General features: G+C 35.0%; 3 protein-coding genes across 4 annotated transcripts; 2 read left to right on the forward strand and 1 right to left on the reverse strand.

Annotated features, from left to right (window-relative positions):
* The first annotated feature begins 43 nt into the window (after positions 1-43).
* Positions 44-2,039, forward strand: LOC141667800 (E3 ubiquitin-protein ligase UPL5-like). Its single transcript, XM_074474424.1, has 3 exons — positions 44-145; positions 589-1,172; positions 1,270-2,039. Exons 2-3 carry the CDS (start codon positions 648-650, stop codon positions 1,324-1,326), a joined length of 582 nt encoding a protein of 193 aa, XP_074330525.1. The 5' UTR covers positions 44-145; positions 589-647; the 3' UTR covers positions 1,327-2,039.
* Positions 2,040-3,097: 1,058 nt separating this feature from the next.
* Positions 3,098-4,192, forward strand: LOC141664759 (uncharacterized). The gene has a single exon (XM_074470713.1). It carries the CDS (start codon positions 3,098-3,100, stop codon positions 4,190-4,192), a length of 1,095 nt encoding a protein of 364 aa, XP_074326814.1.
* Positions 4,193-10,447: 6,255 nt separating this feature from the next.
* On the reverse strand, positions 10,448-14,737 carry LOC141668860 (uncharacterized). 2 transcript variants are annotated; one of them, XM_074475891.1, is made up of 7 exons: positions 14,525-14,737; positions 13,056-13,207; positions 12,854-12,963; positions 12,657-12,742; positions 11,329-11,409; positions 11,081-11,185; positions 10,448-10,940 (listed from the first exon to the last, which is right to left on the reverse strand). In XM_074475891.1, exons 1-7 carry the CDS (start codon positions 14,632-14,634, stop codon positions 10,799-10,801), a joined length of 786 nt encoding a protein of 261 aa, XP_074331992.1. In that variant the 5' UTR covers positions 14,635-14,737; the 3' UTR covers positions 10,448-10,798. The 2 variants fall into 2 exon arrangements, with proteins under 2 accessions (XP_074331992.1, XP_074331993.1); XM_074475892.1 differs by lacking the exon at positions 11,329-11,409 and having other exon boundaries at positions 14,525-14,734.
* Positions 14,738-14,957: the final 220 nt, after the last annotated feature.

The raw sequence follows: 14,957 nt of genomic DNA on the forward strand, positions 1-14,957 counted from the left end.
TGTGGAACTCCCGACAATAACAATAAAGAGATCTAAAGTGTTGTAAGGGAGTGGTTTTCCTTGATCTGTCAGGTCCTATTCGATCCTCAACGTGACTTCTTTATAGCTTGTCCAAATCATCGAAGAAGGCTTTTTCCAAATTCAGGCTTGTTCCCGTTATCACCTGATATTTTAAGGAAACAAAGTCCCCTTCTCTGAGAATTTAATTCTAGAATTTAACATCAAAAAGGGCAACTCCCATCATTCTCTGTGAATACCAATTCGCAGGTTTTCTTTTTGCCGACTGCCTTGTATAAAATTAGATGTGCTAGAATCAAGACCTAAGTTTGAGAGAATTGCCACAATATTGGAAACATTAAAAACCTAACAACAAAAGTTCAAAATATAGATAGTCTATTCGATAATGATGATTCAGAAGTTTTAATGAATAAATATATATTAGGTACTATGTAGTATGCTCTGTCTTTTCCATGTTCTACTTAATTTTCGAAAGTCTTCATTCTTGTTAAGATTAGACTGTATAATGAAACATCCTATCTTGTTAACATAAATTTCTCAAAAATACTCTATATGAACCGTTGTTTGCAGCTTCTAAGGTGGAACCAGACTATTTTAAATTTGCTGGCCGAGTTGTAGCATTAGCCTTGATGCACAAAGTACATATCGGCATTGTTCTTGACCGTGTATTTTATTTGCAATTGGCTAACAGACCCGTGTCCCTTGAAGATATTCAGGATATAGATCCTTTTGTTTACAATAGTTGCAAGGACATATTGAATATGGATCCTGAAATGGTTGATCAAGATACTCTAGCTCTTACATTTAGTGTTGATGAAATAGATGAGTCAGGATCAAAGAGAGTTTTGGATCTTGTTCATGGTGGAGCCAATATTGCAGTGGATAGTAATAATAGAGGAAAATATGTTGATCTTCTAATTCAACATTGGTTTGTTAAATCCGTTGCGATACATGTTGATGAATTCATCAAGGGATTCAATGACATTATAAGTTCCTCGGAAAAAGGGAAAGTATTTTTTAAATGGTTAGAATCAGAAGATCTTGACAAGATGTTGCATGGCAGTGAAAGACCTATTTCTGTTGAAGATTGGAAGGATCATACTACTTATTATGGGTACAATGATACTGACAATCAGATTGTCTGGTTTTGGGAGGTAATTTAAAGTTCATTTTGTATCTTACTGTCAGTTATTTGTAGAAAATTATCACAATGTTTATTGCTATTTTTTTACATTATACCGTGATTTGCAGATCGTCGAAAGAATGTCAGAGGAGCAAAGAAAGGAATTGCTTTTCTTTTGGACATGAGTAAAGTATCTACCTGTTGAAGGTTTCAGGGCCCTGCCCCATCCCCATCAATTATCCATCCATAGGAGGAATGGTGTTAGCTTCAACCTTCTTCCAGTTTCCCACACATGTCTTTACCAATTGTGTTTTCCACCTTATTCATCATCACAAGTAATGGAGGATCGTATAATTACTATTACTAAGGAACATATTGCCCGCAGTTTTGGTACATATTGAAATAAACTATGAATGCGATCAAGGCTAAATGTAGCACATATGAAGTTGTTGAAGCAGCCTTATGAACTAAAGGCAAGTTTCAAATGCCTTTGCCCATGTTTGTGACTTTCTCGTATCTGTTGAGCCTGTTGCCCTTTACTTGATGATGGACAAGAAATTTAGTTTGTCTGATTGTAGTCCTGTTGTGAACTTGACATTTCCTATACTTGTATCATTGATGGAAACTACACATAACAAAGTGCATTCTCCGGTTCTAAGATTTCTAAGTGCCAAGTTATATGTCATATACAGAAATGGTCAAATAGCTTTGTTATATACTTCCTACTCTTTAAGTATAGGCTCTGTATAGTTGCAAAGAATGAAATCAGGAGGAAAAGGATCAGAAATCAGAACTATATATATTACCTATGCATCTTTTTAATTATTTTTAATTATTACTTTCTTGTTATATATTTGAATGACTTTTAACCTTACAACTTACCCCAATAATTCTCACACCCTTTGGCTTTTCATTTTACACCATTTGGCTTTTCATGCTACTTGTAACCTATAAACTCTAGCCCTATATAAACCATTGTAAGATATGTGATTGATATATGAAATGAAAATCTTCTCTATTCTCTTAGTAATTTTGTTCTTGTAATGCTCTCTATATAATATATTCTATATTAGTTTGTAACACGTTATCAGCACGAAAGCTAATAAGATCTGTGGGTGCACCAGAAGGAGAAGTTGGTTTACGAGTTTACACGAGTTTCTTGTCAACACAAGTACTAGTACTAGCTGGGTGATCATTACTTCCTGTCTCTACAAAAGGTATGCCCATGTTTTAATTGTTAAATGAATATATTACCGCAGGCATGATTGCATGTTAGTAAAACTAGATCCATAACATGCTAGTCTATTCTTTTAGTTCATATTTGTCATGTTCACGTATTACACTTTGCGGGTGGTTAAATATATAAGTGGATGCCTGTATAATATTCTGTACTAATCATTTATGCTAATTGCTTGACCTGATTTTCATGTCTGCTTAGTTGAACATTTACTTAAGTAAAATTAAAATCACTTCACTTGTTTTTCTGCTTCATGAATTATTTGTATTAGTTCTTATGTTATCCCTTGCAAATTACTTAAGTGGCTTGATATTTTTATGCTATAAAAACTAAAAGCTAAAAGCTAGGCTATGCCTTGTCTCCTGCAGCTTTTATAATCTATTTCCGTGACTAAGAGTTGATGTAGCAGTAATTTATATTTGTTTTACTTGTGCATGCGTGTTAATAATTGTCATGTTAACTAAGATGGGTTGTTATCAATGAATAGCATATATTTTAGTCTCTGAGACTTAACTAAAATCATGTTCTATTAAACTTGTTGATTAAATGCATCATTATGTGTAATATATTATATTTGTTTAAGTGAGTATATTTGATAAGTGATAATCTGTTTCTTTCGCAAATTATTTGTTATCTTGTCATAAAAAATTATCGCATTGCATTATATTTATGTGCATAAACATTGATGTTGATTCGAGTTTTGTTTATTTTTAGTGAAAATGTCGAATCTTACGAAACTTGAGTTTAACGCACTTGATGTCACCGGCAAAAATTATTTGACATGGATTCTTGATGCTGAAATCCATCTTAGTGCAATGGGTCTCGGTGACACCATAAAAGAGGGAAATAAGACCTCTGAACAAGACAAGGCAAAGGCCATGATATTTCTTCGCCATCACCTTGATGAAGGCTTGAAAACTGAATATCTGACTATTAAAGATCCATCAACTCTTTGGAAAGATATTAAAGAAAAATATGATCACCAGAAAATGGTGATACTTCCTAAAACTCGCTATGATTGGCTACACTTGCGATTGCAAGATTATAAAAGTGTGAGCGAGTATAACTCTGCCATGTTCAAAATTACATCTCAATTGAAATTATGTGGCGAGAATATCACCGATAAAGATATGTTGGAGAAAACATATTCCACTTTCCATGCCAATAATATGCTCTTGCAACAACAATATCGTGAACGTGGATTCACGAAATATTCTGAGCTTATTTCTGTGTTGCTTCTTGCTGAACAAAATAATGAACTTTTGCTGAAAAATCATCAAGCACGTCCCACTGGCTCAACACCATTCCCTGAAGTGAATGCGGTGACTAATAATGAATATAGAGATAATAAATCATTTGGACGTGGACGTGGGCATGGATATGGACGTGGACGTGGGCGTGCCCGTGGTCATGGATTTTGGCGTGGTCGAGGCCGAAATCAACAAAATCGCCCCCACTTTAAAAGGAAGCCTTACTATCAAAAACAGAAAACAAATGAGGAGAAACCCGAGGGAAGTACGATGGTTAAAAAGGGTGAAAGTACTTGTAGCCGTTGTGGAATGAAAGGTCATTGGAGAAGTACATGTCGTACCTCCAAGCACTTTGCTGACCTATATCAAGCATCTTTGAAAAATGTTGAAACTAATTTCACCGAACAGAATGATCCTTTGGGGATTGCTCATCTTGAAGCACATCTTGGAAGTGATGGCCAAGTTGATCCTTCGGCCTTTACTCACATGGAAGTTGGTGATTTCTTTGAAGATGTCGATGTGAATATGCCTAAATTTGGTGGTGATGAGCCTAAGAATAATTAAGAAAGGCCTTACTTGCTTGTTGAACGTTTTCCTTATTTATTTTGGATTGTTAGTACTTAATTTTTGAACTATGATAATCATCCTTATCAGTTGCTTATGTAATTTTCTTTAATGAAGTACTTGAGATGTTTTACCTCTACTTCTAATTTTATTTTATTTTTCGTGAAGAAATATGGCCAGCAACCTCTCATCATGTGCTATAAAAGATGAGGAATCTTTTTGTTTGGCAGATAGTGCAACCACACATACAATTTTAAAAGATCAAAAATATTTTTCGCATCTAACATTAGCCAAAGCTAATGTAAATACAATATCGGGTGCATCAAATATAATTGAAGGCTCCGGAAGAGCAAGTATAGTGCTACCTAATGGTACATGTTTGTTGATTGAAAATGCACTATTCTCCACCCGATCAAAAAGAAATCTTTTGAGTTTTAAAGATATACGCCACAATGGCTATCATATTGAGACAACAAATGAACTTGAAAGTGAATATTTGTGTATCACGACTACTATCTCAGGGAGGAAACATGTGATAGAAAAACTCCCATCATATAATTCTGGATTATATTATACTTTCATAAATCCAGTTGAGTCACACATGACTATTAATACAAGATCTGTTGACCCGACAAATTTTATTATATGGCATGATCGTTTAGGCCATCCGGGTTCAACAATGATGCGAAGAATTATTGAAAATTCAAATGGACATCCACTCAAAAACAAAATTGTTCCATTGTCCAAAGATTTTTCATGTGTTGCTTGTTTTGAAGGAAAATTGATAACAAAACCATCCCTTGTGAAAGTTGCAATCGAATGCCCAAAATTTTTGGAGCGAATTCAAGGAGATATATGTGGACCAATTACCCCATCTACTGGGCCATTTCAGTACTTTATGGTACTCATTGATGCATCAACAAGATGGTCACATGTTAGTTTATTGTCCACTCGTAATGTTGCTTTTGCACGACTCCTTGCTCAAATAATTCGATTACGAGCACAATTTCCTGATTATAATATAAAGAAAATACGATTGGACAATGCAGGAGAATTTACATCCCAATCTTTTAAAGATTATTGTATGTCTATTGGGATTGAAGTGGAGCATTCTGTTGCCCACACACACACTCAAAATGGTCTTGCCGAGTCTTTCATTAAAAGGCTACAACTAATTGCGAGACCATTACTTATGAGAACAAATTTACCAACTACTGCCTGGGGACATGCAATATTACATGCGGCTTCTTTAGTTCGGTTAAGACCGACTTCTTATCATAAATATTCCCCACTGCAACTGGTAAATGGTCAAGAACCAAAATCTCTCACTTGAAAATTTTTGGGTGTGCTGTTTATGTTCCAATATCCCCTCCCCAACGAACAAAAATGGGACCCCAAAGAAGATTAGGGGTATATATTGGATTTGATTCTCCCTCAATTATTAAATATTTGGAGCCCAAGACTGGTGATTTATTCACGGCAAGATTTGCCGATTGTCAATTTGATGAGATAATTTTTCCTGCATTAGGGGGAGATAAGACAAAATTTGAAAAAGAAAAGCAAGAAATTTTGTGGAATGCAGTGTCCCTGTCTCATTATGATCCTCGTACAAATCAATGTGAACTTGAAGTTCAAAAGATTATCCACCTACAAGAAGTCGCAAATAGATTGCCTGATGCATTTACTGATGTCAAAAATGTGACAAAGTCACATATACCAGCTGTTAATGTTCCTTGTAAGATTAAACTTCCTGAAGAAGATAATAAAATCATGCTAGCAAATGAGTCTAAAGCACGCCAGAAGCGTGGAAGACCTATTGGATCCAAGGATAAAACTCCAAGAAAAACAAGGAGACTTGATAATAAAGCTGGAACATCAAATGACATCGTAGAATTGATGATCACTGAAGAAACGTCTTCCAAAGATGATCAAACACCTGAAATTGTTGACAATGAAGAGATCTCGATAAATTATGTCATTTCAGGAAAGAGGTGGAATAGAAAAGAAATTGTCATGGATGATATATTTTCATATGCAGCTGCACTTGACATTTCTGAGGAAATCGAGGATCATGAACCTAGATCGATCTATGAATGTAAAAGAAGAAATGATTGGCCAAAATGGAAAGAAGCTATTGAAGCTGAACTGAAATCACTTGAAAAATGCCAAGTTTTTGGACCTATTGTCCAAACACCTGCAGGTATAAAACCCGTCGGATATAGATGGGTATTTGTGCGTAAAAGAAATGAGAAAAATGAAATTGTGAGATACAAGGCACGCCTTGTTGCTCAAGGTTTCTCACAAAGACCGGGAATTGATTACGAAGAAACTTATTCCCCGGTAATGGATGCAACAACATTCAGATTTTTAATAAGTTTATCAATTCTAGAAGGGCTCCGAATGAATTTAATGGATGTTGTAACTGCCTACTTGTATGGATCACTCGATAGTGACATTTACATGAAAATCCCTGATGGGTTAAAAATGCCTGAAGCATATAGTTCAAGACCCCGAGAGATTTACTCAATTAAATTACAGAGATCATTATACGGATTGAAACAGTCGGGTCGTATGTGGTACAATCGTCTCAGTGAATATCTTTTGAAAGATGGATATACCAATAATGTAATATGTCCATGTGTTTTTATTAAAAGGACAAAATTGGGGTTTACTATCATTGCAGTATATGTTGATGATTTAAACATCATTGGAACCCCAGATGAACTTAATGAGACGATTGAATATTTGAAAAAGGAGTTTGAAATGAAGGACTTGGGTAAAACAAAACTCTGCCTTGGTTTTCAAGTTGAACATTTATCTACTGGAATCTTTGTCCACCAGTCTTCGTATATTGAAAAGATTCTTAAACGGTTTATTATGGATAAGGCATATCCTGTGAGTACACCCATGGTTGTACGATCATTAGAAAAGAATAAGGATCCATTCCGCCCAAGAGAAAAGGGAGAAGAACTTCTTGGTCCTGAAGTACCATATCTTAGTGCCATTGGTGCACTAATGTATCTTGCCAATTGTACACGTCCTGATATTGCATTTTCTGTCAACCTTTTTGCAAGACATAGTTCTGCTCCAACTCGAAGACATTGGACTGGTGTGAAACAAATATTTAGATATCTTCGAGGAACAATGGATATGGGTTTATTTTATTCTAAAGACTCAAAAGTGGAATTAGTTGGCTATGCAGATGCAGGATATCGGTCTGATCCACACAAAGGAAGATCACAAACAGGTTATGTATTCACATATGGTGATACCGCAATATCTTGGCGGTCTACAAAGCAGACTCTTGCAGCAACTTCTTCGAATCATGCTGAGTTATTGGCGCTACATGAATCTAGTCGAGAATGTGTTTGGCTAAGGTCTTTGGTCCATCATATTCGAGAATCATGCGGTCTGTTAGTCAATAAAGGAAGCCCTACTATTTTATTTGAAGATAATGAAGTATGCATAACTCAGACTCGAGAAGGTTACATTAAAGGTGATAGGACAAAGCACATCGATCCAAAGTTCTTCTTTACCCATGAACTTCAACAAAGGGGGGAAATTGATGTTTGTCAGATTCGATCATGTGAAAATCCAGCAGACTTGTTCACAAAAGCACTTCCTACATCTTCCTTCGAGAAGCTGGTACACAAGATTGGGATGCGTAAATTTCGAGATCTATGCTGATTTTCATAGTCGTGTTAAAATGAGGGGGAGATATAATGCACTCTTTATTACACGTGTAACACATGTACTCTTTTTCCTTCACTAGGGTTTTTCCCACAGGGTTTTTCCTAGTAAGGTTTTAATGAGGCATGTTGTTTATACGAGTCATTCAAGGGGGAGTGTTATATATTTGAATGACTTTTAACCTTACAACTTACCCCAATAATTCTCACACCCTTTGGCTTTTCATTTTACACCCTTTGGCTTTTCATGCTACTTGTAACCTACAAACTCTAGCCCTATATAAACCATTGTAAGATATGTGATTGATATATAAAATGAAAATCTTCTCTATTCTTTTAGTAATTTTGTTCTTGTAATGCTCTCTATATAATATATTCTATATTAGTTTGTAACATTTCTCCATTAACTTACTAATAATAATTTTAACTATAGCTTAAAGCCCTTTATTTAAGGGTGAATATTTAATTCTCTTCAAACTCAATATCTTCACAGAAAATGGCACTTTTTAATTTGTTTTTCGAACTATTTGAGTGTAAGAGCATAAGGCCCTTTCTTTATGAGAGACTACCAGACACAAGAATATGCATATCCACCATCAGAATCTTAAGCAGCTCCCTTCTCCAATCTCCATAGTAGTAGGTACATTTGTTGATTAGTTTCCTTGTCCAAAGATGCTGCAACATACAGAAATCAGTTTTTTAATTCATCAAAGAAACAAGTAAAAATGCAATATAATATAGCATGCAAAAGGTTACTGTAGACGCTTCTGTTTTTTATATACACATAATTCCACACTTAGGTCTCCGCCCTAACGTTGCCAACATAACAATTACTGGCTTGCACTCTCAATCTCAACCTTCGAATAACAAATTTGCATCCAAAGTGCCGGTAAACACTAAACAGGAAGAATCGGGTCTTATATACTTCCTCTGGACACGTGGCACTTCTCTAAAAGTTGAGCTGGGGTTTGTGTATAAATATTAAAAATAAATGGACAATAAATTTCTCTCTAATTAATTTTTAAATGTATGTGTACATATTATATCCGCATATATATAATTATATCCCTGTTATATTATATTCAAGCGTAAATGTGTTTTTATCCAAAATTTTGTTTATATATCATCAAAATAATATCCTGATATTTTTAAAAATAAATAATCAAAATTATATCTTATTGAAAATAAGGCCTTTAAAATCAGTTGAAAAAATTCTCAATCCAAAATTGATTATTTCTCTGCTATTCAAATATCAAAATACGAAATATCCTAATACAATTTTAGATAGAATATGATCAGAATCTCAACTAATCGTAAAGTTTTTCAAAATCGTTATTTTAATCTGGTAACTAACAAACATCTGTTAAAACCTCTAATTTGGTTCAATTCTCTCATTTTAAAAAAAGAAAAAGAAAAATCAACTTCCAAATACAGTCGTTGATTCTTAAGATATACTTTTCAAATCCAAAATTATAGTAGTCATTTATGCATCATAGCCATTTAGAAATTTTTAGTAATATACTTCACTTGAAGCTTCTGCAAATGTGACTTGAATTTGGAAGGTCACCCATCAAATTTATAACTACTACACCATCTATGCTATATTATAAAACATGAAACATTAAAAAATTGCTTATCAGTCGTCACGGTACATAATGACTTTACTTAATTACTCTTCCTAATTAATCAAAATGCAGGAAAAATAAACAAGTACCGAAGAATTAGTCAACACATTGGTGCCCGTTTTGGCACTAAACTACTAACTGGAGGAAACCAAGAGAGACGGCCAAAACACTTCCCGGACACACCCTATCTCTGAACAACAATCCTCTGACAATACCAAAAAGCCCAAAAAAAACACGACCATATCGAAGCAGCACAAAACCTATGCAAAACAGATAACGCGAAGGCCGGAAGACCAGGCCTTGGCCGGAAGACCAGGCCTTGGCCAGCTCAGAGAAGACATTTCAAATTCGGTCCCAACTCCCAACCGTTGTAATTAACAAAAAAAAAATTACTAATCGATAGTATAAGATAGCCAGCCACCAGTTGGGAATAAACAAACTGATGTATCCATACTCCCATATTGCAACTATTTATGATAAACTGATGTATTGCTAAAGGAAAAAAAAAACCCAAAAGCCATACAAACTAGTAAGCAAATTTAAATCAAATTCCAACTTTAGCAAATGCATGCTACTATAATTTAACAAAGACAATTCACAAGTACATTGCATTAAGTTTACATACTCTTGAAAGCAAAAACTAAATCACAGATAATCAGAAATCTAACATGAACAAACATTCCCCTTTCAAAATCTGAGTTCGGCCTGGAGAGTGGGAAGAAAACTTGGAAGTGCGGTGATATTAATGTTCTAATGTGTTTCTCAGTTAGTATGTATGTGTAATTTTATATTTCAACTGTTCCAAAATTAATTTGATAACACCTTCAGTTTCTTGTAAATGAATATTATCTGAAGTCCTGCTACATGTATATTGTAAATGCAATGATATTAGATTATTAACGACTAATTACCATTTAAAAAAAAAAAAGGAATACGACATATCCAAGTCACTCCAAAACAAAACCAACACACGAAATTTTTCAAAATTGTGACACAATTTTTTCAAAGTTACACATCGATAAAAGGTTACATTACAAATCTCAAAACCTAAATTTTTCTTACCAAAGAACTTTACTTCAGTCATTCCTTACTCACTTTTTAAGAGAAAAAATATTGAATTTGAGATACCCGAGTATTGGCTAGACAATAAAGACTGAAGTATCGTGCTTACTTCTTCATACTTGAGTAAATCCACAACGTATACTGCACTTCCTCCACCACAAGCAGAGTTGCAAAAATTCAGCATTGAGCTCTCGCTGTCAAATTTGATCAACTGCCTTCACTATAAACCTTCAAGAATCATTAACTTTTCTTTTCTTTGACGTTTTACTTTTTTTATCACTGTTTAAGGAAACTATTTCCCCGTTGATGGTTCCATTACTATGTTGCATACTTTCAAGTCTATCATCATCAATTCTCAGCTTCTTCGAGTTTCTGCATATTTATTCCCAATTATATACTTGTAGTGGTTATATAATTGTATACCAAAGTAAGTACATTTGTTCAGTTTTTCACTTAGCATGCATCTTAAGTATAATAGGTGAAATCGATTAGCAAGAGGCATAGACTGCTACCTGTCATCCTGTGACCCATCTTCTGAATTTGTATGTAGCCATAAGGCACTTCCCGTATTACTAGGAAGCAACGACCCAGATATATGTAGTATCTCCTCGTCAAAACTACATGGACAATTCACACACAAGTGATTAAGATACTCTACTCAACATGGAAGTCAGAAAAAAAGGTGACACTATAATTAATATAGGTTACTTTATAATAAAAAATCCAACAAGGTATACCACTCAGTAACCTTTTTATATACCTAGCAATAAATATAGGAAACAATGCCAATGCTGATTTCACATAAGATACACCATTACAATGCAAATACAGTGTACTGAACCTGAAAAGTTATTAATAATTCGGTAAGTATTGATAAGATACTCATTTTCACTCTATAAACTTAAATTGGCTTAGTCTGCTGTTAATGTTTTTCGTTAACCAACCTGTCCAAATATATTGGGTAGTCCTATAGATGAGGAGATTGTGTAGTTAATTTTAGGGATGGAAATGGGTTCGGATCGGTACGGATTTGATTAAAAACAAACCCGAATTAACCACAAAAAAATTAAAACCAAACCCTAATCATCAGTTTTTGGAATTTGGATTGGCTTGAGTGTAAACAAACACAAATAAATACACAAAACCCGGTTCAAATAATAAACCTAAACCAAAACCCAAAAACCATATATAACATACATGTTATATAAATTTCTAGTATGGATAATAATATATATTTAATTTATCCATTCGTCCAATATATATTGACCACATTTCTTATTTTATTTGTCCCAAAATGAATCTACACATTCAGTTATTAACTTTAATTAACACCTTTATTCCATTAATACCAATAACAATTTTATACTGGTAAATAGAAGAACTAGAGTTACATTCAGAATGTGGTGTAGCTCAGAATTTGTGGTATAAGTTATTGGCTAATTTTGGCGTTTGTAGTCTGCTCATGTCTTCCTCGCAATTAATATTGCGTCGTTCATATGGGAACAAAAATCTATCTAGAAATGGAACTACATTGATTTTGGCCATCTTCTGGGTTATTTGGTTATATGGCAGAATTTTCAAGGATGTTTTGGGTTCGGCAGATGATTGACAAATTTAAGTGTTGGGTGGCTATAGTCTATCGTTCCAAATGTTTTGAAATTTTATCATTTAACTAGAGTTTGGAACTGCTTTTTGTGTAGCGATTAGTTTCTAATTGTTCTTGTATTCTCCGCTCACCTCTGTATTAGGTGAAGAGTCTCAAGATTGAACAACATAAAGGCAACTTTGACAAATAAAATATATTTTAGGCAGTTAGCAATTCGCCTAATGTGACTTATGTAAGGTAAATTTTGGCCAATGGACAAGAAAATGGGACACAATGAGGATAATGTATATAATTCTGGTTTTGGATCGGGTTTGGTTTTCAGTTCATTTTACTTAACAAATAAATCCAGTCCTAAAAGCCTAGAGTTTAGGAAAGAAAACAAATCCAAAAACTGGATTTGCGTTGGTACAATCAGGTCAAAATGCATCAAGTATTGCCATCCCTAACAAAATTACACGGAGAGAATATATTTTATGTATCACCTCTTGACAGTGAAGCGTATAATTGTTCCAACTTTGATCTTGTGTTGCTTCTGCAATCTGTTCACATAATATCCTTTTCCCCTTTTCTGCAACCAAACATATTAAGTTAAAGGGGAAGTTATTACAAATTCTATATCAAGTACATTAAATGTACGCATATTTGTAAATCATAAATCAGAATCAGTCAAGTAACTTACAATCTTGTATCTGAACTCTTTAGGGATATCCTCCTCTGTTATGACGGCAGATGAAAAACCAAGAACAATGACATGAATTGCCTGTTGACTAAGTTTAACCACCTTTCCTTCTGAACATCATAGAATATCAGATAACTATAAGCATAACAAAATACATATACACATATCATTAAGATCAAATTAAAAGGTTCGCACATATTACCTAAAAGCATATTGGGCTTTGGATTAAAAAGCAGCAACTTTGACTTCAGTTTTACACCGAAATATGGATGAATTCCTGGAAGAATTTTCCCCAAAGTACCAATAATATCTACATCATAAGCCAATAAAACACCATCCAAACTCTCGCTAAACCTGTAGTATAATATAACACAAATGATGCGTGAATGAGTGCCACATTCTTAAATATATAAACAAAAATCATGTTGTCATGTAGAATGATGATTCCAAACAACAAACATAAACCAAAGTAAATAGTTCCCACTAACATCTGGGTTTCTCCTCTTAGATTGCAATAGCATGTGCTGCAGATAATTTCTTCGCAAATGACTTAATGAAATGCAATAATGGGTATACACTCACCAGTAAAATCAACAAATAACTTACACAACCAAGAACTTTGACCACCTATAAGAATTTAGCGCATCTCCTCTGCTCCTCAAGGTTTACAATACCCGTGTGTTTTGTTGTGTGTGCCGTGTGAAGAAGATCGAGGTGAAAGATCAAAGTTAAAAGTCAAAAAAAACACAAGGTTCCAAAAGTTTCAACCTTATGGAAATTTACAGATAACCGAATAAATTCTAATTAGTATATATACAAAAATGACTGTGCTAGACACTTCTGGTGCAAAAAATCAAAAGATGTCATACAATTTTCAAAAATCTCAACCTTTAGATAAATCCAGCTAATTGAGTTAAATCTTCATATATGTATATACCTACATATACATACCCGTGTATGTGACAAAAATAGAAGTGAAGCAGGAAAGGGAAATTGGGGAATTTTCTCAACTAAGAATAGATACATGTATGTGTGTGAAGAGGGAGGGAGGGAGACAGACAGAGAGGGAGGGAGGGAGGGAGAGGGAGAGGGAGAGGGAGGGAGAGAGGGAGGGAGGGAGGGAGGGAGTGAGTGAGTGAGTGAGTGAGTGAGTGAGTGAGAGAGTGAGAGAGAGAGAGAGAGAGAGAGAGAGAGAGAGAGAGAGAGAGAGAGAGAGAGAGAGAGAGAGAGAGAGAGAGAGAGAGAGAGAGAGAGAGAGAGAGAGAGAGAGAGAGAGAGAGAGAGAGAGAGAGAGGAGAGAGAGAGAGAGAGAGAGAGAGAGAGAGAGAGAGAGAGAGAGAGAGAGAGAGAGAGAGAGAGGAGAGAGAGAGAGAGAGAGAGAGAGAGAGAGAGAGAGAGAGAGAGAGAGAGAGAGAGAGAGAGAGAGAGAGAGAGGAGAGAGAGAGAGAGAGAGAGAGAGAGAGAGAGAGAGAGAGAGAGAGAGAGAGAGAGAGAGAGAGAGAGAGAGAGAGAGAGAGAGAGAGAGAGAGAGAGAGAGAGAGAGAGAGAGAGAGAGAGAGAGAGAGAGAGAGAGAGAGAGAGAGAGAGAGAGAGAGAGAGAGAGAGAGAGAGAGAGAGAGAGAGAGAGAGAGAGAGAGAGAGAGGAGAGAGAGAGAGAGAGAGAGAGATTACTTAAAAAGCTGAGAGCTGAGCTCGCTAAGAATGGCATCGGAGGCACTCTTGGACTTTGAAGGGTGAACGTATACCACCAAATTGCCATCAGCTATTTTCAATCCTTCCATTTTTGAATTAGCTCTGGCCCCTATTCTACACTGCAAAAATAAAAAATTGGGTCTTTCATAAACCCTGGAACAAACCCTAATTTCAAGAATTGAAGTGAACGGGTTGATTGATATTTAGAGTATGTATGTGGTTTTAAGTGGGCTGGATTAGTATTTGGTTTTCGTATCATACTGGGCCGTCCAATAATATATCCAAGTTTCTTGTCCTACCAATTCCTGTTTATATATTTTTCTTAGGACATTCCGTACAATAACATGCATGCATGTGTTTGGTATCTATACTATTATAATCCAAACATAATTTCGTTTGGTCGGTTGGTTAC

Source organism: Apium graveolens, chromosome 6 (assembly GCF_009905375.1).
Source record: "Apium graveolens cultivar Ventura chromosome 6, ASM990537v1, whole genome shotgun sequence".
NCBI lineage: Eukaryota > Viridiplantae > Streptophyta > Magnoliopsida > Apiales > Apiaceae > Apium > Apium graveolens.